Below are 27,203 nucleotides of genomic sequence, written 5' to 3'. Positions count from 1 at the left end.
AAAAATGAATTCAGATTACTGTTGTGTAAGTGAACATCACTATGCAAGAGGACAGAGATGCCTATGCCATGTGAAAGCTGTGTGATGGAGGCCGTGTCTTCCTGCACAATGTCCTGTCTGTCCTGGATGCAGGACAGGGCTACATTCTTAAACCTGTTCTGACTGAAGTAAGGCATGTATATGTGTCTTTATGTCCATTGACAAACCAAGGTCCTATCTAAATGAGGACTTTAAAACTAACCTTTTTAGAAACCCCATAGTACTCAACTATATGGGTAGATAATCTTTTCAGTCACATTAAAGTAGTTATTGATTTATTCCCTGGTAAACTGCCAGAGAACACAATGAATGAGAAACAGAGCTGCTCATGATTTTGTTTTAAACTTCAGCTGCCTTGTGACCTTAAACAAATAATTTTCTTCTTAATCTTTTACCTTGATTTTATATGCTGTGGCTTAGACTCACTGCACTAAACTAAGGTGCTTAAATTTAGAGTACAGACTTCTAACGTACTGGAAATGCTCTGCTTACGAGATGCATTGAGACCTCAGGTGAAATTAGTGGCTCTTCTGTGAGAAGATACATTTATTTCCAGGAGTAAAGACATAATGTCCCTTGGCTTGATCCTGCAAGAGCTCAAGCCTGAAGTTTTCTGAGCCCTGATACAGCAAGTACTCACCTCCCAGTGCAAAACCACTCTTAGCAGCTCCTTTTCTGCCCACTGAACATGGATAGCTCCTTTTCCAGTGGGCTTGGGATGGGATTAAAAGTGATGTTTCTATAAATAAAGCTGATAGCAAGCACAATTAATCAGTAATGTTTAGGAAAACATGGTTCTGCATCAGGCCCCAAAAATGTTCTCTGAAGTGTGTAGACTCTTTACGCCTGCAGTCAACATGACCCATGCAGGTCTTCCTAGGTAGTTGTTCAGTATCAGAAATACTCTGCTGGTTCGAAGAGAGGGAGAAAAAAAAGGGGTCTGACTAATGGGAAAAGGTCAAAGGCGCTTACAGTTCCTTTACCTAAAAAAGGAGATATGTTGCCATTACGTGGAGAGCTTTACTTATTTTAATAGAGTGTTGCAACTGACGGTTTGTTCTGAATTTTTCTGCTTAATTTCAAGCACCTGATATGCGTTAGATTGTATAGTAAATGGAAACACAAAAGTACTTATTCAGGAGATATGTAATCTGAATTCCTCTTTGGCATCCCCTCTCTAGGGAAACTGAAGTTAGCCTGCTATTCTTTTCATTTAAATAATTAATTAATGAGGAAGTGGTATATTATTAAATACACTTCTGAGGGCCATATTTATGTGGAAAAATGAAATGCTGAACCCCTTAGAGACAGAGGGGAATCATCCAACTCAAAACAGATGTCTTCCAATCCCCCAGGCTTCTTTTATAATCAGTAGAAAAACAAATTTGTACTACCAGCATGCAAATTGTCTGACATATTTGAGATGTTCTCTTCAGGGTGATATGAGCTGTGCCCTACAAGCGCCCCTTTATCTCCACCAGCTATGAAAGGAGCCCAAGTTCAGGGGTAGATATTTGCTCTGTACCTCTCTGGAGTCATGAGATGACACTCACAAACAGGGTGCTTATTGCTCCTTTTGTCTTTCTGTCATTTTCTTACTTTAGCTTATAATTTCCTCCCCACTTCAGTGTCCTCTTCTTGGATATTCTTAGTTTATTTCTAGTTCCTATAGACATTAAACACTGTACAATGTTGAAATCACTTGGAATAGTTGTCCAAGAGTGAGTATTTGGACGACATCTGTTGTGTTTCCATGAAGAGGTGCCCAAGTCCTCTTTCAGAGCTTAAGATCCCACATTCATCATGTAGGGAAAATGCTGTCTGCTCTTCCTACGGATAATTTGTAGAGTACAAGTATTGGGCTTTTGTGTTCAATTTAAGTGCTCGAAGCAGGGAGTCAGCTTGGGCAAAAGTTTTGGAAAACCTGATAAAGAAGGAATCGTGCCATGCAGAGAAAGTGGAAATGGAAGACCTAATGCTGTACTTTGAACATTATTCCTGAAATCAGAGACTTCTTTCTGGTAGGTGATTTAACACCAGGTTAGGATAAGAGGAGGTTTTGCCTTCATTATGGCAGAGCATCACCTAAGGTGTCACTCAATTTGCCTGCGTTTTTAAATCGTTGCAGACCACAGGTGTTGATGCTAACAGTGTTAGGTCAGATCGTGTGGTGTGCAGTCGGTGTCTGTATTACCAGGCATGGCTGCTTCTCACTCCCCTGGTCTGGCCAGCTCCAGCTCAGCCTTGTCTCCAAGCCATACTGCAAGTGGGACTGTGGGGTGCACCAGAACCCCCCACTTCCCTCCTCACCCCTCCCAGCTTTCAGCACAGTGGAAATTCAAGCACATGGCTCAAACATGTCGCTGATCCCCCGGTGCCCTCAGCTTGCACCAGCAGCCACGTGTAGGTTGAGTCGTCATAGTTTCCCTTGGCTTCCATCCTTAACATGTTCTGCTGTGTTTTGTTGTATGATAATCTACAGGCTATTTTCCTAATGCCTGACCAAAAGAAAACAGCAAAAAACATGCAGACATACCAACAGTGAAGAGTGGACAGCAGCTTGTGTACGTGTCCCTGGAAAGACGGACAGGACAGAAGAACTCTGTAAGGAAATCGATAACTTCTTTGGCATTTTTTGTGCATAGTTGTCAGCTGTCAATGTAAAAAAAATGTTCTGCCCAAACCCAAAGTCTGTTTCTGTGCATGTGCAGGTGACTACAAATTTCCACCAATATTTGGTGCTTCCTTATTGAGCAGTCATGCTTGCAGTTCAGTTGCATACTGTTGGTTCTGGGACATCGCTCTATGCTATGGCCACGTGTTGCAGAATGCTAAGGACTTTATGCAAGGGATTACACAAATAACATCACTTTACATAGAGACCTGGAATAGGAGCTTAAAGGCAAAGACCACATCGGATTTCTTGCAAAATTATCCTGACGGTGAATTGAGTCTAAAAGGTCATGCCTGTAAGCTGTGTTCGAGATGATGGAACAGCATTTCTGTCAGAGTTAAGTTTAATCATTTGCATTTGCGGGCCCTTTTCCCCAATCCTGGGTCACCGCATTAACCCAGGCAACACTATGCCTGATGTTGGTTTTCTGTTACTTTAGGAAAAAGCAGAAACCAGCTGTGTCAATAGTCAGGCCACACACATGTGAAAAATGTGAAATTACTAAAATGTAGCTGGCTTTCTGGTCCCTCAGTGGGTAAAATTAAATAAACTAGACCCCAGTGAATAAGCAACATTCAATCCCAAAAAGTGTATTAGAGAGCAATGGACTTTGCTTGTGAAAGGCTATTAAAACATATTCTATTTAACGATGTGTTTAATAATCTCTAGTAACTCTTAATACCATCTGTGTGCTGACACACCTGAATAGAATTTGATAATTTTTTGGAAAACATTTAAACTTCCCTTATAGTTCCTGAAGTATACCAGAGAGAGGATATTATGTCTGGCTATTTAAATCCAAGTTATATACCTAGTGGCTTATTCTTAACTGATGACATTAATTTTCTATGTCCATTTCTTTTTAGAAAGCATTTAAGCAGAATGCTACATCTTCCAGTCTAGTAAGCAAATGAATACTTACAGGCTTTTCCGTGGTAAAAGAGATACAGGACCATTGGCATAGTTCCAAATAATGACACAATAATAGGTAATAACTATCAATTTCATTTTTTACCCTTTTTATCAAGCATGGCCAATACTTCACACTTAAAGTAATCACCATTTTTTTTGTGGGGTTTTTTCTCTGCTAGTGTGTCTGCCACTTTTCTGATTAGGAATGTCTGTTAAGATGAGAGAATCATTTGCAGTACTTTGTTAACAGAGTGTGCTGACATGGAAAAATAAGTTTCTTTGGAAGCTGGAGCTACCTCGTTTAGATTTGTATTTTTCTAGGTATCAACACTAGCTGAGAAACTGCTTCTGAAACTGGAGATTCAGTAAATGTCTAATAAGTTAATAAACTACAGCCTCTATTGATTCACAAACCACTTATTGTTTCTGTTGATTTCACAGCTGACATAATTCACTACTTAAGTAATCCAAATGCTTTCAGTTACTGGAAGGTGTGTGGGTTTGGTTTTGTTGTTTGGTTTGTGGGGTTTTTTTTACTATTAAGTCAAAATGACCTCTGGCTGCTGTAAATTTTTCCATAAGTGATACAGGCAGGATGAACGTTTGATATCTGCAGACAGCAAATACAAGGGAGCACTACTCCAGGTAGCCGCTTCCTTTCCCTGACATCCCACCATTACTCTTCTGTGAAGTGTCCCTGTACTTTGGCTCCTGAGCGGTTTGGGACCTGGTTACCCCTCTCTATCCCCGTGCCGTGTGTTGCATTAAAGGGCAAAGCAATTTGGCAGAAAATAAACCCCCTTGCGTTCCAGCTTGTCCTCAGATATCAAGAGGGGCTGGGGGCGGCTGGGCTTAGATTCTGAGTGATGCCCAGTTCTCTGTGTCACAAGTCCAGTCACATTCAATATATGTATTGAACTCTCACAACTACGGGTGCATTTGTAACACCGTACACTTTCAATCTAGTCGCGTTGCTTTATATAATGTGTATATATATGATATATATATCTCTCTCGTGATAAGATATATATATCACGTTGCATACTTTCTGTCGCGTTAAAGGGCAAAGTAATTTGGCAGAAAATAAACCCCCTTGCGTTCCAGCTTGTCCTCAGATATCAGAGGGGCTGGGGGCGGCTGGGCTTAGATTCTGAGTGATGCCCAATTCTCTGTGTTACAAGTCTTGTTGCGTTCAATATATGTGTTGAACTCTCACGATTCCGGATGCACTCGTAACTCCATACGCTTTCAGTCTAGTCGCATTGCATGAACTAGCATGGCCATCCTTAAGGAATTTGGTCATTTTCAATGGGAACTCTCACAGCTAGATTAATGAATAGAGTAGTTTATTAAAGCAACAGATGTACAATTTCTTTTGGATTGCCGGTGATAGAACTGCAGCCCGCAAAGCATGTGCAAATACCAAGAATATGAATAATATAGCCTGGCTACAAATGCGTTAAATCACAAAACAATTCTATAGAGATTTCTAAGTCTCCCGGAGAAGCACTCGGTATAACCAAGTGTTCGAATCTTACCCAAAGGTGTCCCTATGGGGGGGAAGAGAGGCTCAGCCTGTCGACTGATCCCAGATGTCAGAGCAGGTCTGTGATGGTGTCTTCCCTAACATCCCTCCTCTCTTAAGGCTTTTTATACTATTTTTTACTTTACAGGTAGAGCCTGAGTGACTCTAGTCATGTATTTCTTTGTTGTAATTGGTGTAAAAGTTTCTCGCTTTGCTTTTAAAGGTATAGTCCAAGAAAAATTCAGAGCGCAGACTCAGTGAGGGGTGGTCGCACCTTGGAGGTGGGTAGCTTTGGGATGGAGGTGTGTTTTTTGGTATTATAATGAGATTATAATGAGCAAAGTTCACCCAAGGATGGTATTTTGTCACAAAGGTGACAGACTGTGGGCCCATTCCCAGGTACTCCACTACACACCATTACACACACTAAATAGGTTATTGTATCTTTGTACAGTAGCATTGTTTTTGACCAGGTATGTATCCTAATTTTCAGGGTGAGTCTCCATCTCATTGTTCCATAGTACCTTCCAGTTCCTGTCTTATCACAGAACCTGGCCACAGTGTCTCCACTCTGCTCCACCTCCCGTACAGTTTCTCTTAGAATCAGCACAGCAAGCTCCCCTGGAGCTGCCAACACCTAAGGTTGCCTAGGGAACTTTTGTTGGATGGAACCCTTGCATGACTGCCATAGTCCACTCTGAAAGTTTCTTCAGTGCTGTACCTTTCCTTAAAATGGGAATATAAATATAATTTCTAAGTCATCTCCAGCAATAATTCCACATAATCCACCCCGTGACTATAGTCACTCAAGCTTCACGATATTTAGAGGAATTGGGAATATTACATGCATTCCCATGGTGAGGATTATCAAGTACATATGCATTTTGTGGGGATACTAGATGAGCTAAGTGTTTCATCATAATCCAAAGTTTAACATATGGAATGATCATCACAATATAGCACAATATAGTAAGTATTAATACAACAACAACAGGGTGAAGCATTTTGTTGAGAATCCCTTTGGCAGTTGGTGACCATCCAAAAAGGGTCTCCCACCATTCATGTTCTCCATCTCTTTTAACTCTTTCCATCACTCCATGTACATCCTCTGCATCGTGATGGACACTAATTAGAGTCTTTTGTCCATTTTCTTGAACCTGCTTCAACAACCGCTTCAGATCCTCATGTTGTAGTAGTTTCTTCACCGATGTAAGATTCATTCCAACAGGAGCAGGCAGTAGATCTTGAACTAAGGCATAGTTGGATTGTAGCAATTGATGAGTTGTGACAGGAGCTGAATAATTGAAGTCACATCCTCTAATGTTAGTAAAGTTACAAACACAAAGGTTAGAGTAATTACTTGTATCTATAGTTGTATCATCTATGAATATAAAATCACAAAGGGTTCTCATACAAACACATCCTTTTCCAGTATAGATAAGGGTAGTTTCAGTGTTTTCATCAGGCTGTATCTCAAAATGGCAAATGTTTTGTTTTGCATTGAGACAAATGTCTTGGGCTTTGATGGTATTACTTTCACAAATCAACCCTCATTGTTCTTGCACGGTACATGCATCAGCATCAATAGTTTGCCATTTACTTCCATTCTGCTGGGCCCATACTCTATGCCCTGTAGGATAGAGTATAGTTCCATGTTGATTCACTCCCAGTGCAATGATTTGGTATATGGTATATACCAAAGCATTGTATATGGTTAAAACAAAAGCCGTGGCTTTACTGTCAGTGGGGTCATAAGTGAAATTAACCAAATACCACCAGGATTGAAATTTCCTTTCAAATTCAATTGTGTTGTCCCAAATGATCTTCTGAATTTCAGTAGGTAAGGTGCCTTCCTCACCTTCCCGTATAATTGCAGCTGCCATTGATTGCATCCACAGCTGAGCTTGGATACAGCTAAGGGCCAGAGAAACATTATTTTGGGTCACATCAAGTGCATCTGTAATAACTGGTAGTCCTTCTCATTTACCTCTCCCCACTGAGGCAATATATCCAATAAGAGCCATTGGTTAGTTCCCAGAGTTGAAAGAGAAGATTATAAAGGGTGTTTCAATTTATTTATATCACTGGTTACTGTAGCTAGTTTATTGGCAAGTACATCAGCATCTATGCTGTTTAAGACTCCCAGTCCTGTTCCTAAGACACCAGCCACATCTCTCTTTGATCGTTTTGGAGAGATGAAAGTCTGTCCATGTAACCATCCTGACCATCCTGCGTAAGATGTACTCAGGAATGGTGAACAGGTAGGTTCAATTGCAGAGATATTAGTCTGCATTGCTAATTCCACTTGTTTGAGGGAATATGACGGATTAAAGAGCACTTGTTGTTGACTGGTATTTTTAATTATGTAAGGACCGGTGTTGAAGATGTAAGGAGTCAGACTAATAGGAGGCCGAGTTTGTACATTTTCAGAAATTTGTGGGGACAAAGGTTTCTTATCCTTTACAAGTGGCACGGATGTTGCTGCATCAATCATAAATTAAAATAGCAATTCTGTGCCTTTGTAGCCCCAAATACAGTATACAATTATAGGTTTGGTGAAGCTGAAATTGTATCTGCAATCTGAATTTTGTTCAGTTGTTTTGTAACACTTGGTATTATGGTTTTCCAGTCTGGAAGAGTCAGCATAAGTGGTTTTAATTTTAATTAATTCATTAATTTAGTTTTCTTTTTAATTTAAGTCATTAATTGCATTTTAAGATTATCTTCAATGGTCCTTTAACTCATCTGTTCACTCGCAGTTCATTCAGGATTCCTGTGAACACAAGAAAACAAAAGCCTGCTCGGTCGTATTCAACCGGCAGGGTTAAAAGGAGGGTGAGGTCCACTGGGTGCTAATCCAGTGTACCTTTCCTGATTTGTTATATACTGTGCTGTCAGGTGGAACAGGAATTTTTGCTAGGACCTTAGCCAAAGTGTTGTGAACAATAGTGGGGGAATGTTTGGAACTGTGGCAGTTAAAGGTGCAGTATCAGCATTTAACTGTCGATAATCTACTGTAAAACGCCACTGCCCCGTTGGTTTCTTTACTGGCCACACCAGTGAGTTGTAAGGTGAATGAGTCCTTTTAATGATATCTCTTTTCTCCAATTCTGTCACCACCCTGTCAATCCTCGTAAGGGCTGCTGCTGGCAATTAATATTGCCGAACATTGGTGATTTTAGAGGGGGGTAAGGGTATAGATGTTCCTAACAGACTCAATTTTATTGTGCCTGATTCCTTATCAGGTTTGAACCTCCCATTGGATTTAGGGGTTTGGGTGTGAACTTGGCAAACTCACCGGGCATGATCTGGGGGCTTCCCACTGGACGAACTGATCCAACCCATTTGGCATCTGTACCTATCTATTTCTTGTACAAATTCACTCCAGGTGGGGATGGGGGTGTGCCGACCTCGACTATGACCGCGATCAGCATCTGCATGAGCAGCTTGTAAGCGATCTTGAGTATTTATTTGCTACAAACATCTTGAGGCAATCAGGGAGAACACGAATAAAAGGGGTTAATCGTGCCTGGTTGATAGGAGCTAGCATCAGGGATTTCCTTAACTCGCTCATATATTGCTTGTATGCAGAATCTAAGCCCAGCCGCCCCCAGCCCCTCTGATATCTGAGGACAAGCTGGAATGCAAGGGGGTTTATTTTCTGCCAAATTGCTTTGCCCTTTAACACGACACTGTGCTGGCCCAGTGTGGATCGGGGAGGCAGAAGAGCGAGCGTTCACCCTGTACAAGGGTGAAGCCTCAGGTTCCCTGGGGGTGCCGACTCCCCTCGCATCTCTCAGTGGTCCAGACAGTAATGCCTCCAATCAAGGTCACCTGGGCATCATCTTTAAAACTGCTGTGTTATAACAGTGCCAGACTTCATGTCCTTTGGCTGAAGGTTTCTCCTGCCAGCTATCAGCATCAGGCTGAATTGCTCTGGGCAATTTCAGCCAACAACTCTTCCCAAAATGTGGCAAAATTACATTACTTCTCCTGCTTGTGGTTTCTTAAACCGGTTTCACAGACAGATGCCAGTATGTCGGAAGTACAATCTCATTCTGTGGCTGGATACAAGCTTTTACTATTCCTTGTGAAAGTATAGCAGCCACAATGCAGAAGGCTAGTGACTAACTGGGGTAAGCTGTAAACCTTGACATATATTCCAACGTGTTTCATTAGAGGCAGACATTCACTGTGTGCTAATTTTCTAGTGTTGTTTTTCAATTGTATTTTCTATTCTGTTTCTTTTTTTCCCCCCTATTGTTTTATTGTTTCTATTGGTTTCACTAATGTAATTCAGAGCAGAAATAGTAGATAACTATGATGGGAAGAAGGGATCAAAGTGAGCAGGCTTCAGACAACTCAATAGATGGAAACTGTTTAAAGCTGAATTATTTTTGTATAGGCTTATAACAATAGAAATTTGTTCAGGACCAAATAACTATCAGAAAAAAAGGGGAGAAAAAAGCAGACTTGATCGTGAAAATTTTTCATAAGGAATAGTTTGATCATCTTTAGAAATCAAAAGCAATGTAAAAGTTTGCTTAGATTAGGACTCTGACAATTTCTAAGATTCAAAAACATTACTTAATTCACATATGCAGCGTTTTATTGTTTGATATCTAAAAGTGTTGTCCGAGTCTAGTACAGACCTCTGAGATAGTACTGAAACAGCACACTAACATCTGGCATGATTTGCTTTGACCTAAGAAATGGTATGAATTTTACAAAAACATAGATAATCCTCTTTACCTTGTCCTTACGAAAATTTTAGAACACACAATGGTTGAATGTGGTTCGGTCTGCATTAGACTTAATTCTTATGTGCATATGCACACTGAAGCATTATTGTTTGCCAAATTTACAGTTTGTTGGTAATTTCTGTTCTGCGTTCAGGCTGTTTATGAAGTTACCTGGGGACCTCTTTACACTGACACGTTCAATCACCTGTATGAAATTATGCAAGCTGCTAGTGCACTGCGCAGCAGGCAGCGCAAGGCAGAGTATCCTGGAGCGGAGATCTCGCGTGGTGATGGGGAGCGCTGCCTTCCCCTCCGCCTCCGGTGGCAGAGCAAGCACCGCGCGGGACGCTGATGGCTATCCCTGTGGCTGAGCCGTCTGCCTCAGTGTGAGCTCAGCAGAAGTTAATTAGAAACAGTTCTAGGGTAGGAAGTAATGTCGTAGGGACGAGGAGTTACAAATTCTGCCTCTTAATGAAAGGGTGGAGTATCGACATGGTATTTGGGTGTGTATTACGTGTATGTTCTGTACACTGACTATGGTGCACGCAGCAGCTCTTTTCCTTGCAAGTCTTTGTAACAAATCCCAGCAGTTTGCCTTAATTTATCCGAACTGCCAGAGTTTGCTCCGGTTTTGGTCTGCTCAGTTTTCAGAGAAAGAGCGTGTGGCAGCACAAGAGGGACGAGGACCAGCAATGGCTACATGAGGATGTCAAGGATTGCTTTACTGTGTGTACTTCGTAAAACTGAAAGTGTATTTCTATTTAATATCCTTGTGAGAGGCAAAGACTGCAGCAAAGGAGTGAGATGAAAGGCTGCCAGATAAATATGCCAGTCAGGATTTAAATGGGCTTTTTCTAATGGGTAGAAAGCAGGTTATGAGGCAAGACAAAGCCATAGCTTAATATTCTTTGTGATAAGAGCAGTAGACATACCACCATCTGGTTTGCTCCATGTAACAGTTTTTCTCTATGAGTCGGTGCATCAAGGGGTGTTTAACAAGGAATTTGAGGATGAGAATGAGTAGGAGTTTTACAAGTGTTAGTATCTTTTCTGAGGATGGGGGCACTTAGACCTTTGGGAAAGAAATATCAATAGTAGATACAAGCAGGTAATAGCCTCTTACTGTGCTGTAATTGTTTTTTCTTATCATTTCAATAACTAAATGATAGTTGCACCTTGCAAAGGGTTGTGTATATACATGCTGAGTATTTGCCATTCAAAAATACGTTGCCCAGCTATGCTTCTAGAATACTAAACTTAAAGTTAGGATAACTTTCAGCATCCGATGATATTTTTCCAGTACATACTCCCAGCAGCCTGTGATTTGTGGTGTAGGGACTTCATCCCTGAAGTAGTACTTCTGAGTCTAATAGGTCTTCCTGGATTTATCTCCCAGGCTATGTACTATGCAAAGAAAAGTACCTTCTCCTGTTCATTAATTCTGAGTCTGCAACCTGATGATTTCATTTGAAAACCCAGTTCTTATAGTATGAGAAACACTAATCTTCCCCCATCCACCTTTTCAGGTTTTCTGTTCTTTTCTCTGTTTTCCTTTTCTAATAAGCCCTGATGTTTGCTTTTCTAAATGTTGCTGATCATTGCTGCTTAGTGGAAGTGTTTTGCACAAAGCTATCTATCATAACTCTCTTTGCAGAGCAGTAAGTCAGTCAGAAACAATCACTGTGTATTTAAAGCTAGGACTGTTTTTCGCCACATATGGCAGTTTGCATCAGTATTGCATTTCGTCTGCTCAGTGACTCAGTTTCATGTGGTTGTTCTGCAGTACTTCGCAGTCAGCTTTTGTTGATTTTGAGTTATTCAGCGTAGTATAATCAGCAAACGACACCCTTTACCATCTTTTCCAGATCATTTATTAATGTGATGAATAACCCAGGGCCTAGCACAAATCCATAGGGGACTTTGCGGGCCACAGTTTCCACTGAGAAAACTAATTATTTTCTCCTCCTTTATTTCCTGCCTCTAATAAATTATTTATCCATATGAAGATCTCTGTTATTGCAAGGCAACTTACTATCCTTTAGAGCCTTTCGGCTAGTCAAAGCTGTTTGGAAATCCAAGTAGGCTTTATTGAATATATCACTCCTGTCTGCATAGCACTGCCAAGGACCTCTAATGAATTAGTGAGGGATGGCTTCCCTCCACGGTAGCCATGCTGGCTTATCCCAATATGTCATACCTCTTTATACATCCACTACTACATTTTGCAGTGCAATTTCCACCAATCTATCCAGTGTTGCAGATCAGACTTGTCGGTTGGATGAAGTGTACTGCAAAGGATTTCTGTCTGCAGCAGTTACAAACCATTTCTTAATGGATGTAGCAAAAGATCTCCTCTTCTGAGGTCCTTCTGAGGGGTTAAGGAATGGAAAATACTGCTTCTCGTCACTGTACATCCTTTAGCCAGCAATGTCATCTTGGATAGAGATAGGAGCAACCTTCTGCAGTCTTTCATCCCACCTCCATAGCATGTGAGTTTGCTGGGTTGTAAAACTGCACAAGAAACTCTTAGCCCAAGGGCAGTGTGAAGACTGGTCTACATATTTTGACACTGCTTTCATATTATCAGATATGACTAGTTATTGACCCGTTAATAGTTAGTTGTTATAAAACCCAATTTGACCACTAAACCTTATGACAGAAACTTGACTCAGAAGAGTAAATATTTGTGGTGTGTTCCATCTCTAGGAATGGTAATGGCTGAAAAAAGCAGATTATAGAATCATTATAAAATCTCTAGAAATAGACCTTTATTATTAAAAATGAGCAGCTGCATTCAGTGAAAAAGCAGAGGCTCATCGGAAGGAAGGAAGGTAGGTGTGCTCCAGTGGAAGTTCAGCTCCCTGGCTGGCAGATGATAATAGACTGTAATTTCACCTCTTAGCTTACTTGGTGCTACACTCCTTATGTAGAAAACCCCTGAGACTACATGCTACGTGTTACGTCTGTGCAGATGCTCCACATGAAGGAAGGTCCCGGGGATTTCCCCCCATTTGGAAAAGCAAAAGAGCCGTCCTGGCAGGAGATGGGCATGGGCTTGGGGATGCTGCAGCGAGCCTGACCGCCCTGAGAGCGTCCTCCTGCTACGCCATCACTGTACATCCATCCCTGCTTTCCACATGCACACAATCCCCAAAGATTTCTCCTGACATGTTGCTGTACAGGAGCTCCATCTAGTGCTGACATTATTTCTTATTCTAATTCCCTAAGGTGGCTGGATAAATACACTGATATGGAGGCAGCCGATTTAGGAGGCTGAATTTGCAAATGCTAGCCTGCTTTCCAGAATGCAAACATTCCTGCATAACCTATGGAAAGTGAGACTGAAATTAATATTCGGGGTTTTTTTTGTACTGTGCTGGTATCAATGAGATGCAAAAGGGAATTCTTTGCTATATTTATGCCACTAGGAGTAGTTGTTGGTTGATGGACAGGCATATTAATAACATAGCAGAAAAGCATGGTACTTACTCAGTGATGCACATTAAGTCACAAGATACAGCTAAGAATTAAGATCACCCTTTAAAGCACAACATACACACATTTGAAAATTCAGCAAGGGGTGAAACAAGGGAAAAAACTAGTAATTCTTTACTATTAAAAGTAATACATACTGTCTGTATTGAAGATATCACCAAACACTGAAGGAAGGGTATGTCATACAAAGGAGGAAACAGAGAAATGACTGTTGAGAAAAGAGCAGGAAAAATTTACTAAACAGGACCGGTATTGTTTGCTGTGAGATTTGTCCCAGCAGACTTGGATGCAACAGTGATTTTGCAGTGATTTCTTTCAAGCACAGAGTTAAACTGTGATTCCCATTAGAGTTAAGCAGGAAGAGAATTCTTTAGGGAAAGGAATGATTGCCTACTCTAATGGACTCACAACTACAAGTCGTCTAAGCAAAACAAAACAAATAATTACAGGCATTAGATAAATAGCAATTGGTGTATTTATTTCCATTCAAAGTGAATTGTTGATATTTGAAGTAGCCTGTATTTTGAAAGCCTAGACTGCCAGCAAACTGGTTGTAACTGCTAATGTGTAACAAATGATTGTGGGAAATATTTTCTCAATTTCAAATCAGTAGCAGTGCTTTTAATGCCTTAAAAATCAAAAGGAAATGGTGATCTGATCACTAACACGTGGGAGCATTCAACTAGAGTAAGAGTCACCAAATGCAAGAATATTTGATTGCTTTGCCCATTTATTATATGTTTTTTATATAAATATTTAATAGGCCTATCCAAATACAGCCAATACTGTTTTGGAAGCACATCCCATTCTCAGCTGCTTCTGTCAGTTGTTGAGGCATCCATGCACTCCTCTGCAGTTTGTGTCATTTATATTAGTACTGAACTTAGCAGGAGTTGTTATATTCACATTGTGATTTATTGTGATTTGTTTATTCGCTGAAGTTCAAGCAAATCAGGCTAGTACTGGTTGGTAGTCCACCAAGGCCAGTGCTCATCTTAACTGTGGAAAGTCTTCTAGGTTCAGTGGGCTTTCTTTTTCATACTGGAAATGTTTGGGGACTTCTGCCAAAATCTGCTGGCAGCTGGATGTTGACTCATGAAATATGTATCTCTTTTTTGTCTGGGGGGAAAAGGAAAAAGTGGATAATATTCTGGGGACTAGTGAGGAGGGAACAGCAGCCACATATGTCTGCCACTCTCCAGACCTGTTTGCATCCCTTCTGAATATTCATTTGTGCTTCTCGTCTCAAAAAATGAAAAAAAAATAAAACGCCCTTGATAAAAATGGTTTTGTGAAATTCCGTATTCACAATCTCTCATTTGTTTCTCTCTCAGATTTGCTCATTTGATGCTACTTTCCCACTAGCCCCAGCGGCTGTGGAAGTTGTTACCTTAACTAACTTAACTAACTTAACTGTGTTCAGCTAGTTTAGCTGAGTTTGTTTCATTCTGGGCTACCTATCCCAGATTTTGCAGGTTGATCAAAATTCTCATTGCCACTTGCGGCAATTCTGGTATTACACAGGAAGAGGAGACGTAACCTGCAGAGCCTCACTGGAGACTGTATATGAGATAGAGAGAAACCTGTCTTGACTGTAGGAGTGAAGTGTGTGTTATAAGACACACCACCACCACCACCCCCCTTCTGCCCAGAGAGTCAGCTTTTGAAAGTTTCTGCTTTTATCATTATAATATTCTTACCTCCTCACCTGCAAGGAAGTCTCTCAACTGCTGTGGTGGAAATTACTGTATTTTTGTGGAAGAAATGCTTTGACTTCAAGGTAAGCAGAGCCCAGTAGTTTTCCTTATTAGTATTAACGTTAACTAGTACATAAAAAATGGAATCAAAGCTGATGATAGAATGGATTGCTCTGTGTGCACTCTCATAAAGTTTCCAACTCTGTGGCAGGTGTTAAGTAAGGTACTTTGGCCCAGAGCTGACAAAATTTCGCCTGAAGATTAAGCTGCCATTAGAAAGAGAGCTTGTTGCCTTTTAGATCTTGCTGCTGCCAAACCTCTCTTGTGAATACTAGACTTACAATTTGTATTTCATGCACAGTCCCTGAGGGTTGATACTAGGATATGTTTTCAGAAGGGCTTCTAAGAAGATATAGAAATGCAAATATGTTGGAAAGGTCATGTCTTTTAAGTTGCTTAAATTGTTTATGTTTCATTTCCGTGTGTGGAGTGTTTTACTTCTGTAGAGAACTAATAGAAATGCTCTCATTTAAATTCAGGAAAGTTATTTCCCTTGAAAACAGCACTGAGTCACTGATAAACTAGTTTTGTATAACTGAATAACATATTTATGTAATACCGTTTGGTAGCACAACTTGGAATTAAACTTGAAACCTTAAAATGGAGGTACTAAGAGCCTTCATTTGAAGAGGGCTGTTTCTTACTGCTGTGGTTCTGTGTTTACCTCTAAGTCCTTGGGCAAGCAGGATGAAAGACGTCAGCCAGAAGAAACAGCAGCACAATACCTGAGCACAGGATTCCCCAATATTCCCAACTTGGGGTGCATTTAGTCACAAAACCCTTTTCTTCCTTTTATGTTTTATCTCTCTCTCATAGTGCCACAGAGCATTTTAGCATATTCTCCAGCTAATGGAACAGCAGATTTAGCAGCTGAAACCTGAGGGACTAGAGGGAAGGGAATGTAGCTGTGTTAGGACACGTAACTTTTCTGAGAAACCTACCTGCAGCTCATGTTAGGTATTTACCAATGCAGCATTTCTACGTGGAGACCAGAGTGTGCTTCTTCCATCCCTGCAAATGTCCTTACAGCATTGTGCTCCTTCTTGCTTGCTGTCTCTCTGAGTTTGCTGTTCACCACTGCACGGCGGCCTGGCTTCAAAAGGAGAGGTGCAAGGAATAACTTTTGGCGAGTCCCAGCCCGCCAGCTGCCAGTTCATGCTCTTCTTCCACTTCCAGGTGCATGATGTCCTTACCAGGATATTATGTTAAAGCTGCCTCACAGGAATTACATACATGCAGGTATATGTATGGAGTCTCATAAATGTATGAAACATCACTGTTTTCTCTTCCTTCAGCAACACATTTCAGTGGCGGTGGCCGGAGTCGCTGTTGGTTAACCTCTGCTGCTGGCAGGTCCCTCTGGGGTTAGCGCAGGGTCTTTGGACGGCATGTGGGAACTCCAGCACTCACTCTCCCCTTGATTTCCCCTCTGTGTTTTGTATGTGGCTGGCAGATGGTCTGATGCACTCCCAGGGGTGCTCAGCTGGCTCCATCATGCCTTGGGTCTCAGCAGCAGCATGGCCAGGCAGACTCTGGTTCCCTGCCTTGCACCAGCCTTGCAGCTGGGTCTCGCCTTGGCTCGGTCTTGGCAGCTGGGTTTGGCCTGGCCACGGGCTGCAGTGGCATCGGGAAGTGTAGGTACTTGCCGTGGAGTTACTGAGGTTGGTACGGCTGATGTGCAAAGGGAAACAGGTGTAAACACCAGAAGAAACTGCAGAAGAAGAGTTAGAAGAATGGCCTGTGCAGGTAGCGAAGAAAACTGTTCCCAGCTGATGCGAGCAGAGCACAACAGCTCGTCGGCAGAGGACCCTGCACCCCACAGAGAGGAGCATGGCATCAAGGGTACAGCATGTTGCACCTGCCATTTCTTTCCCTGGTAACTCACCACGAAAGAGGCGGCCTTCATGCAGGTGAGTACATTCCAGGCAGATGTACTTTCCACATGAAGAGATGCAAACAGGGAGCAGCAGCCTTGCCTGAGACATACCAAGATTCATGTGGGCAGATTTGTAAGCAATGGACCACTTCATAACAACAGTGGACTCCTAAAGTGTATGAGAGCTCTATCCAAAACCCAGTTTGTTGCCAGGGAGGTACCTGTAAGCAAGAGGTTTGATGAATTGGTAGCCAGAGTCCCTTGTTCTCCCTGTTGCAGAAAAGAGATCCTGGACAGACCTCTTGAACACAAACCTTTGTGCTTGTGGTTGTGAGAGTGTGAGGGGATGAAAGTTGTGAAAGAATGACTGTGACTGGGTAAAATCAACCTGCATGGAGGTTGGGTGCGATAAAATCATGTTGGCCTTTTGTGACAGCTTGTTTAGTTTTGATCCATTAATGTTGTGTTGAAGAAGGTGCTATTGCATTCCTCCAAGCACAGTCTGCCTAAGCTTACCTGTGGCTTCTTTTCATTGCCCCTGGTCCTTGATAACCGGAATACAGCGCAGGATATACATTACGTCGTGCAACAGTGATGCTCCAGGACTCTAATCAAGATGTAGGATAATGACCTTCAGGAGCTTTAAGAGGGCAAATATGCATAAGTTAGTAGTCAAAACATTTACCCAGTGTAGGCTGACTCTCTGGGATTCTCAGTTTTTCCTAACCTACAGACCATTGGCAAGCTGCATCCCATTTCCAATTACTACATCAGTGAGCAGCATAAAACAGCAAAAACTAATACGAAAATGTAACACTCTTAGTTGAGACTCATGGGAACAAAACAGTGATTTGCTGTGTCCTTCACCTAGAGCCATACTCTGTGCTGTGCTGCCAGGAAGAAATGTACAGATCTTTAAATAAAAGTAAATAATAGATAATGTCTTAGATGGTAGTCCTATAAATGGACTCCTGTCCTGGTTTATGACTTGAAATTGAATTTCTTGCACTCTACTCACTGCAAGTAATTGCTGAGTAGAAAAGGCTCCATGCTTTGGACCTGGCTTGTCTCAAAGTCACTTATTTTCATGGTTAATTTTTGAATAATTATTTGTTCCTGTAATGCAATCTGCAGTGGATTTTTATGTCATCTTTCAGTACTGTTCAGTGAGAACCTCAGTTTTGTTCCTGTATATGCATGAAATGTTGGGGGAACAAATTACATTTCTCACTGTGATTTACTCCTGTGGAGTTATTTGTCTAGGTACCAGCTTGAGGCCCTAAATGTTTGCTGGAGGCAAATTCTATTTAGATTTGCAATTCGTGAACTTAATTTTGTTGCAATTTTAGGAAACATTACTCATTTGAAATTAATATATGCAGTCTACCCAGTCACAAATGTTACTGCAAAATAAGAATGAAATGTTGGCATAAAGCATTGTGATTAGCTTTAAAATTATAGTTATTTTCTTCTTTTTATAACTTACATTAATTTTTTTAATTTGTTTTCTGGTTGTTAATACTATGGAGATTACATTCAAGTCTTTTCCTCAGCCGTAATTCTGAAGTATTTAATTGCTTTTTGTTTTAAAGCTGAGATTGTCACTCATTCCTACGACTGCAATAGATAGGGCGTGAAATAGAATACCAGATAACTGCAGCATTTCTGGCAAAGGCCACGACAGTTGAGTGCATATGACATTAAGAAAACACTGATATACAAAAATAGGAGACACAATGAAAAGTGAGAAACTTTATTCTACCTTATCCAAACTGGATTACAAGAAGGGCACAAGGGAAGACCAAGGAAACTATGGACCTGTTAGTCTGATCTCGGTACCTGGAAAAATTGTGGAGAAGTTCGTACTGGGTGCTACTGAAAGGCATGTTAAGGGTAAGGCAATCATCAGTTTTTTGCTGGAAGGTCATTCACTAACTATTACAAACCTGATTCCTGTTTCTTACTTCCACCCAGTGTCAAACTAAATACTGACACAAAACCTGGTTTTGCCTTTGTTATGAAATGATGTTGTTTCAGTCCAACAAATTAGGCCTGTGTATCTGCTGTAATGGACCAAATGATACTGGTATCTTCCCAGGATTCAGCTATTGAACTGATAAAGGAGTGAGATTTAAAAAAAATATTATATTTTTAGATTAAAAAGCTGAGGATATTCTTAGCAAACAGAGAGACATTGGAGCTGATAATCTACCACAACACTGGAATATGGTTATTTCTTGATGTGCATCCTGTATTGGTTTTGTCCAGTCTTGGCTTCCATGTTAAGGAGAAGGCCCTTCATCAGCAAGGTTGGATGGAGCTGCAGTGTTGGGGCGTAGAGGGTCTGGGCACATCTTGTGACTTTGTCTATGCTGCGGAAGGTCACACTAAGTAGACTGAGAGAGGGTTGCCATGGCCTCTCTTGTTTTTGTTTCTTCCTCACCTGGGTAATAGGTGTTTTCATCACTCACAGCCAATTCAATTGAATGTATCTCACTGTTGGAAAAAAAGTTTAATTTTTATTTTTTTTATGGCTCTTAATTTCATCACTTTATGTCTTCCAAAGCACCAGTTTCATTCTTTCAACGTATTTGTATTTTTTCTAAATAATTAGCCTGGTTTGGTGTATTTTAGCCACATGAGCCATGTTGAATTCTTTTAACTTTTAATATCCCTTATGTACTACCCCTTCAGTGCTTTTCTCTTTTACTCTTGTTGTTTTGAAAGCATTAGAAGTCAATGCACAGTGGTGTTAATTTCAGTGATATTAAATAGTTCAGGTACAGCACAGATCTTGAAGTTTTACTGTAACAAAAAAAAAAAAAAGATAAATATTGACTTCTTTTCTGAACTTGTGTGGTTTGGGATTCCATGTATCACAGTTCTTGTCCTCCAGAGAAAAATGTAGTTTGTGTCATGTCAGTGGAACTCAATAATAGGTGAGTAAAGACGAAATGGCTCCTGCCAAGGTGTGTAATTAAGAGTCTCCAATCTTCTTCTGTGTGAGAAGAAAAATTATTTGCTATAATTTAAAGGAAACTTTTGTGGTTTTGTCTGATTGCTAATATTTGATTTATTTTTTCTGACATCACCATGGTCCTAATTTAATAACTGAGCATTAATTCTATACCAGTTAAAGACAGGACTCTTTGGCTCAAAGCAAGTAGTACTGCATTCATGGCCAGTTATCTTCAGATGCACTACATAAAGCCATCCAGCGTGAGAAAAGCTGAGCATCTTTCTTGTATTAGGCAGTAGGCAAAAATGTGAAGAAGTGTAAAGGAATGCAGTAGCACAGCCACAAGGACGAGCAGGTAGAGCTGGCAGCCAGACTTGACCTGAGAGCCCAATGGCTACAGCAGCCATCCAGGAAGCAGGGCCCAGAGCTAGGGAAGTTTGAATACTCCATTTGGGTTTTCTAGGCAACACCGCACCGGCCAGACTGTAGGATATTCTCAACAAAAGTACATCTCACCTGCCATCTCATCAAAATAAGGGCATTGTGCCTCAGTTGCCATCAGAGGTAAAGCAAGAATAATATATAAACTTGCTCTAGAGCACTCAGCTGGGAGGGGAGAGATTTCTCGTTCCCAAGACTGTTTTCTGTTAGTCCATGATGGTCTAATCTGAAATGCATGAACAGATCTATATCACCTTACTGAGGCCTAAGTTTCAAATATAAAATCTGGATTTTTGCCTTAGGTACCTACATGAGCTAAATGGTTTTGATAGCAGGAAGCTCTTTAGCCAAGCAGATAAAAGCATGGAAGCAGGCAATACTAAGAAAGTGAAGATAAATAAGTGTGGGCTGGAAGCGAGAGGAGAGTGGTAGATTCTTTGTTCTTGAGTCTGTAATTCAGAACCCACTATTTTTTTTCTATATTGAGATATGTGTTTAATGCAGGAATTACAGCCAAGGGCTTTCAAGAGCTGTGTTATGTAGGAAATCAGATTAGATGAGGGATGATCAGAAGGTCTCCACTGCCTCTAAAATAGTCTAGCCTTAAAATAGGTTTAAAGTTAGACTCTTAAACTGTATAATTCAGTTGAATTTAGTGGAGCTGTGTCATTTTACAGCTGTAAGTGTATCTACTTTTTAGGTCTGACTTCCCAGTAGTATACAGAAAATAATTTAGTAGGCTCTTGTAACAAGAAAGAAGTTTTCTTCATCAAAAGTTGCCTTCTCCTCACACCCTTCTGCATTCTCTCCCCTTGAGAAATAAGGCATCCTATTGCAGCAAGCAGTGCTTGCGTTCCCCCTGGGTCCTTTGCTATACCCAGCTCTGCACAAAGTAACTGCAAATTGTTGTCAGGATGGCAGGAATAGTGCCCGCATCCAGCTAGCTAGGAAAAATGACTGACTTGTGGGGGAAAGAGAAGCAAAATGCTGTGCCTGGGGAGAGTATCCGGCTGTGCCCTGTGTGGGTATGCATGTGGGGTGTTTTGCCCAGGTACAGGAAAGACTGGTGTTATCCTCACGGACTCTCTGACTCACCTCCATCCTGCACCTGTGAAGAAGCTATAAGAGAAGATGACAATTAAATGGGGAAAAAAATTGATTACAGCTGTGGATTCCCCTGAAGGTCATCTTTTTTATTAACAGATTTGATGGAAGTAGGTACCACTCAAAACCGGAGAATTTTGGCAGGCTAGATCTCAATGTTACTGCATAGTTGGCTGTTACTAATGGCAAGGATCAAGAAAAAAGTTTCCTGGAAAGAGCTGGACTGACATAGGGCTATTCAGGTTTTTCATCTTACAGGACCAAAAGAAGAGGCCTGTAACACATGGGAAAAGATGGTGTTACATTTCTTTCAACAAGTTCCTTCTGTCATAAATCCTGGGAAGTGTTATCCAGTGTTGTGTCACCAAGAACTGTAAGGAAGCTGCAAGGAGAACAAAACCATGGGAAATAGCAAAAAAAAAACCCCACTGAGTCATGACTAAGAACCTGCCATGCAAATCCATAAAGATTTGTAGAGGAGGTCAGGACCCTGAGCCTTGAAAGAGAGAGTGGAAATGTCCTACAACGCAGATTTTTTAATCTTCCACTGGAGGCTGTAACTGGTGTCTGACACCTAGAGCTCAGTGTTAACCTAAATCACTTTTTGACTGATTATGTGATGTATATGTAAACAAAGTTACGACGTGCCACATCACACTCATGCCAAGGGTTGTCTGTTGTTTCCATAAACAAGTGGTCAGCACTGAAGCTATATCTAGGTGACGGGGCAGAAGTGCAAAAGCTTCTTTCATTTTTGGGCTCCCAATCTTGAATATAAAGCCTTCTGCATGTATAAAAGTCGGTGCAATATTTGAAAATGCTCATGGATGTTAAAAATTGAGTATTTCTTAGCAAGGGAATCTTTCAACATTTTATTAGTTCATGTAGAAAATGGATTTCCCCTGGGTAATACTAAAACAGATAAATCTGAAAACCTGCCTAGAAGAGGACTAGCTCTCAAGTATGAAAATCTTCCAATATATGAGAAATGCGAGCGAAACAACATTTGACATGATGGACAGAGCAACCAGGTCCAGTGGGGATTTAAGCATAGGGAATAATGGAAATAGTTTTCACTGTTGCTTCAAATATGTAATAGCGAGAAAAGCATCTTGTTTCTTGGGGTTTAAAATGGATACTGCACAAAATAATGAAAGTAAGCATTTAAATTGCTTGGTTCATTGCAGGCATTGTGTCCCTGATCTCCCTGGCTGTCCTGTCCTATGAACGCTACAGCACTCTCACCCTGTGCAACAAGCGCACTGCTGACTACCGGAAGGCATTGCTGGCAGTCAGCGGTTCATGGATTTATTCCCTGGTCTGGACTGTGCCACCTCTGATCGGTTGGAGCAGTTACGGGATAGAAGGTGCGGGTACAAGCTGTTCAGTACGCTGGTCCTCAGCATCGGCTGAGTCCACATCCTATATCATCTGCCTCTTCATATTCTGCTTGGTCATCCCTGTGATGGTCATGATGTACTGCTACGGTCGCCTCCTTTACGCTGTTAAACAGGTAAGCTGCTGTATACTGTTGGTAGTGCAAACTGCTCTGAGACATATGTTGCCTTTCTCTTCTATCAAGTTTGGAAGCACTGGTGTTAGAGAGCAAAACAACAAAGCAAAAATAAATGGAAAAGACCACGGAAAGCCTGAAGAAAGGGGCAGGGGGTCTTCAACAAGTTTTTTGTACTCCAGAGCTCCAAACAGTTAGGACAACCAGATAACATCCATATCAATACAGACTTTGTGGTCTGAAAATATAGTCTAGGAAAACCAGCATATCTGGGTGAAGGTTGCATTTGTAATGAAGCCAACACACGTTTGCGTGTATATAAATAAGACATCTGTGCAAACATTTCTTCCTCATTTTTGATCATGACATTTTAATAATTTCTGCTTCTTGATCTGTGGACATCTAACTCTACAGTAATGCAGTTCTATTGCAATTTGCAGTTATCCTAAGGATAAGCTTCTCCTTGTAATTCTAGGCCACATTTAAAAGTTCCCTTAAATACTACTGCCACCACTACTAGTACAACTGCTTTACTGCGCTGACACCCCTCTGACTGGTTTAAGGGGTACTGCAGATATTCCAAAATGAATGTTCCAAAAGACCCTGCCAGGGGGTGTGGTATTGTGAAGTTTGAATACTCTTGGGAGGGTAACAAAATGGTTTAATGATGAATAATAAGAGAGGAATGAGTGTATAGGTGTTGTCTAAAAAGCAATTCTCCAAAATGTTCAGATGAATTAACTAAAGGTATTAAATGGAACAAAGAAGCAGTAAATCCCTGAATAGAGGCTTTCATACAGAATTAAAGTGGATGTAGTTTACTTTTGATTAGTCATAAGGAACTAAGGTTGTGCCTTTTACATGGTTTGTCAAAACTTTCAGAAGACTTGAAGCCCAAATGGGAAATCTTTTCCTCGCTGAGTGCTCAGCAGGTCGGTAAAATCCCTTTGATGAATCACACAATAGTACTCCTTTTAATGCTGTGCAACAGTAATATGGAAATAATTTCTCTTGATTGTAAACCATTAAAGTGAAGTTGCAGACCATATCTGGTCCTTGGGCAGCACTATCCTTTACCTTCACCTTAAAGAAAGGAGCAGGATCTTAGAACATGTGCTACTACTAATATGCAGAAGATACAACTTCCTTAAACTTTTGTCTCTTCTTTCCTTTAGCCCTCACTGTCATTCCTGACAACAGACATCACCCACAACATAGAAATACTTATATGGATGAAGCTTCATGCTAAGGCATGTGATTTAGCTTCTACTTCTAAATGTAGACTTTTGTTATTTTATTCACTCTTTTTTTTTAAATTCAGTTATACTAATATTAGTAGATCTCACTGATCTGCCTGATGGGTCTCAAGAAGTTGTGGCAAACATGCTAAGGGAAGAAAGTATCATAGAAAAGATATATGCAATCTATAGCCATTTTGTATTTAGACATGAAGACTCAGTAGACTGGGTGGAAGACTAGGTTGATAGATTAATTGACTGTCCAGAGAAAAAAAATGGGAGAAGGAATAGCATTTCCCACAAACCTTTCTCCTCCGTCCTTCGTCTGCTTTCGAGAGTGATCAGGAAGCCTCTGGGATGCTGAGTATGCATGGTCCTAACAGGTCCCCGAGCATTTGTGAAGTCTTGAATAGCTAAACCCTAAATTTTTACACAAAACATCTAATGCTTTCCTGGCGTTTGTAAAAGATTTCCTTGATAAGTTATATTTCAGTAAAAAGAATCTCAGTCAGAAAGCTCATCAGTCCTCAGCTTTCTGTGATGCATGTACCTCCAGTACCATAATCCTGCAATCTTGCATGTTATAAATTTCCTGTGACATACCTATAAATTTCCAAAGACCATATCATGACACAGTCACTGAAATAGAGACTTTTTTCTCTTCAGTCTGAGGTTCTCTAACTCTTCTGTAATAAACAGGGTAGATTATGAAATGCTGAAGTATGTCATGTTTCAAACTGGAGGAAGAGATGAGCAATATGCAAATAAAAGTATAGTAGTCCTTACATAAACCTACAAAGATTACTTAGGGTAATACAGAAAAAAGTTGAGAGAGGTTACTACATCCATTGTAATGCTGTTACTTTCTGGTGTGGGCAAAAAATTCATTATCTTGCAACATTCTGGCCTCATAGATTAAAGTCTTTCTCTGACCCTCTGTATAATGTATTAGAAGAAAAGTGGGAGCATTGCAAACATAATAAGTGCATTATCCCAGCTTCAGCTGCTTGGTAAAATTTCTAAAATACGCATTTCATATTTTTGCAAGACGCATAGAAGTTATTATGTTAGAGCATTGTAGCCTTAATGGTATTGCACCCTGAGATCCAGAGTGCAGAAGTTATGCCATTATTAATCCTGCAGTGTAAATTAATTGAGGTGGAAGAAATATCTTAATAGATTTGGGATAGTTAATGCAAGAATTGGCACAGCGCCTGCATTTTCTCTTTGCAGGGACAGTAATTATAGGTCTGCTTTTCTCTTTTTCTTCTCTAAATTTTGTCAGGTGCTGTAGCATTCTGTCACTCGAGGTATTGATAGATCCTATGAAGTCATCTGCAATCCGTGTAATGGTAAAAGGCACAAGGATTTCAGTAATATAGGTTTTATAAAAGAAATTCTTTTCAAGGAATTACAAGTCAATAGCATCCCTGTATGAATAATGTTAACAGCAAATGCCATTAAATAGTAATACAACATGACTGTACTATTATCTCAGAGCTCTTGCCATTTATCAAGCTCAAAAACCCTTAGGAATTGCTCAAGTTATTTTCTTTGAAAGATTATGTTTTTTTTCCAGAATGGCTTTGTCTGAACGGTTGAGTTTGGTTCTGCAGATGGCCTTTGCTGCTGTCCTGGTGTGACGCGGTTGGAGAAGCCGAGCTCAGCCCAGCCTGAGAGGTGGGGCAGGTTGAACAAGCCCCAGGGAAATGTTAGGTCTGAATAGTGAGAGCATTTCAGAGGTGCTAAGCAAAAGAATGCTCAAAAGGGAGAGCCGAAGAAAACCTGTGGCAGCCTGGTCCAATGTCTGACAACGCTTTCAGTGAAGAAGTTTTTCCTAATATCCAATCTAAGTGTCCCCTGACGCAACTTGAGGCCATTTCCTCTTGTCCTATCACTTGTCACTTGGGAGAAGAGACCAACACCCACCTCTCTGCAACCCCCTTTCAGGTAATTGTAGAGAGCGATAAGGTCTCCCCTCAGCCTCCTCTGCTCCAGACTGAACAACGCCAGTTCTCTCAACTGCTCCTCATAAGACTTGTGCTCCAGACCCCTCACCAGCTTCGTTGCCCTTCTCTTGACACACCAGCACCTCAATGTCCTTCTTGTAGTGAGGGGCCCAAAACTGAACACAGGATTCAAGGTGCGGCCTCACCACTGCTGACTACAAAGGTACAATCACTTCCCTAGTCCTGCTGGCCACACTGTTTCTGATACAGGCCAGGATGCTGTTGGCCTTCTTGGCCACCTGGGCACACTGCTGGCTCATATTCAGCTGGCTGTCAATCAACACCCCCAGGTCCTTTTCCTCTGGGCAGCTTTCCAGCCACTCGTCCCCAAGCCTGTAGCATTGTATGGGGTTGTTGTGACCCAAGTGTAGGACTCAGCACTTGGCCTTGTTGAACCTCAAATAATTGGCTTCGGCCCGTTGATCCAGCCTGTCCAGATCCCTCTGCAGAGCCTTCCTACCCTCAAGCAGATCAACACTCCCATCCAACTTGGTGTCATCTGCAAAGTTACTGAGGGTGCACTCGATCCCCTCATCCAGATCATTGATAAAGATATTAAACAGGACCGGCCCCAGTACTGATCCCTGGGGAGCACCACTTGTGACCGTCCGCCAACTGGATTTAACTCCATTCACCACAACCGTCTGGGCTTGGCCATCCAGCCAGATTTTTACCCAGCAAAGACTGCGCCCGTCTAAGCCATGAGCAGTCAGTTTCTCCAGGAGAATGCTGTGGGAAGTGGTGTCAAAGGCTTTACTAAAGTCCAGGTAGATAACATCCACAGCCTTTCCCTCATCCACTAGGTGGGTCACCTGGTCATAGAAGGAGATCAGGTTAGTCAGGCAGGACCTGCCTTTCATAAAACCACACTGACTGGGCCTGATCACCTGGTTGTCCTGTACGTGCCACGCGATGGCAC

The 27,203-nt window shown here is 41.2% G+C and overlaps 1 protein-coding gene across 1 annotated transcript in view; it reads left to right on the top strand.

The window, feature by feature from the left end:
* LOC132317625 (pinopsin-like) overlaps positions 1–27,203 on the top strand; it is a 92,590-nt gene that overhangs the window by 5,383 nt on the left and 60,004 nt on the right. The window contains exon 2 of the mRNA XM_059822167.1: positions 22,712–23,037. Within this exon, the coding sequence (XP_059678150.1) occupies positions 22,712–23,037 (326 nt within the window). The remainder of the gene's footprint in view (positions 1–22,711; positions 23,038–27,203) is intronic.

The sequence above is a fragment of the Gavia stellata genome, chromosome 1 (assembly GCF_030936135.1).
Source record: "Gavia stellata isolate bGavSte3 chromosome 1, bGavSte3.hap2, whole genome shotgun sequence".
In the NCBI taxonomy this organism is placed as follows: Eukaryota; Metazoa; Chordata; class Aves; order Gaviiformes; family Gaviidae; genus Gavia; species Gavia stellata.
Note: the sequence above shows the minus strand (reverse complement) of the source record. Positions and strands in the feature narration are given on the sequence as shown.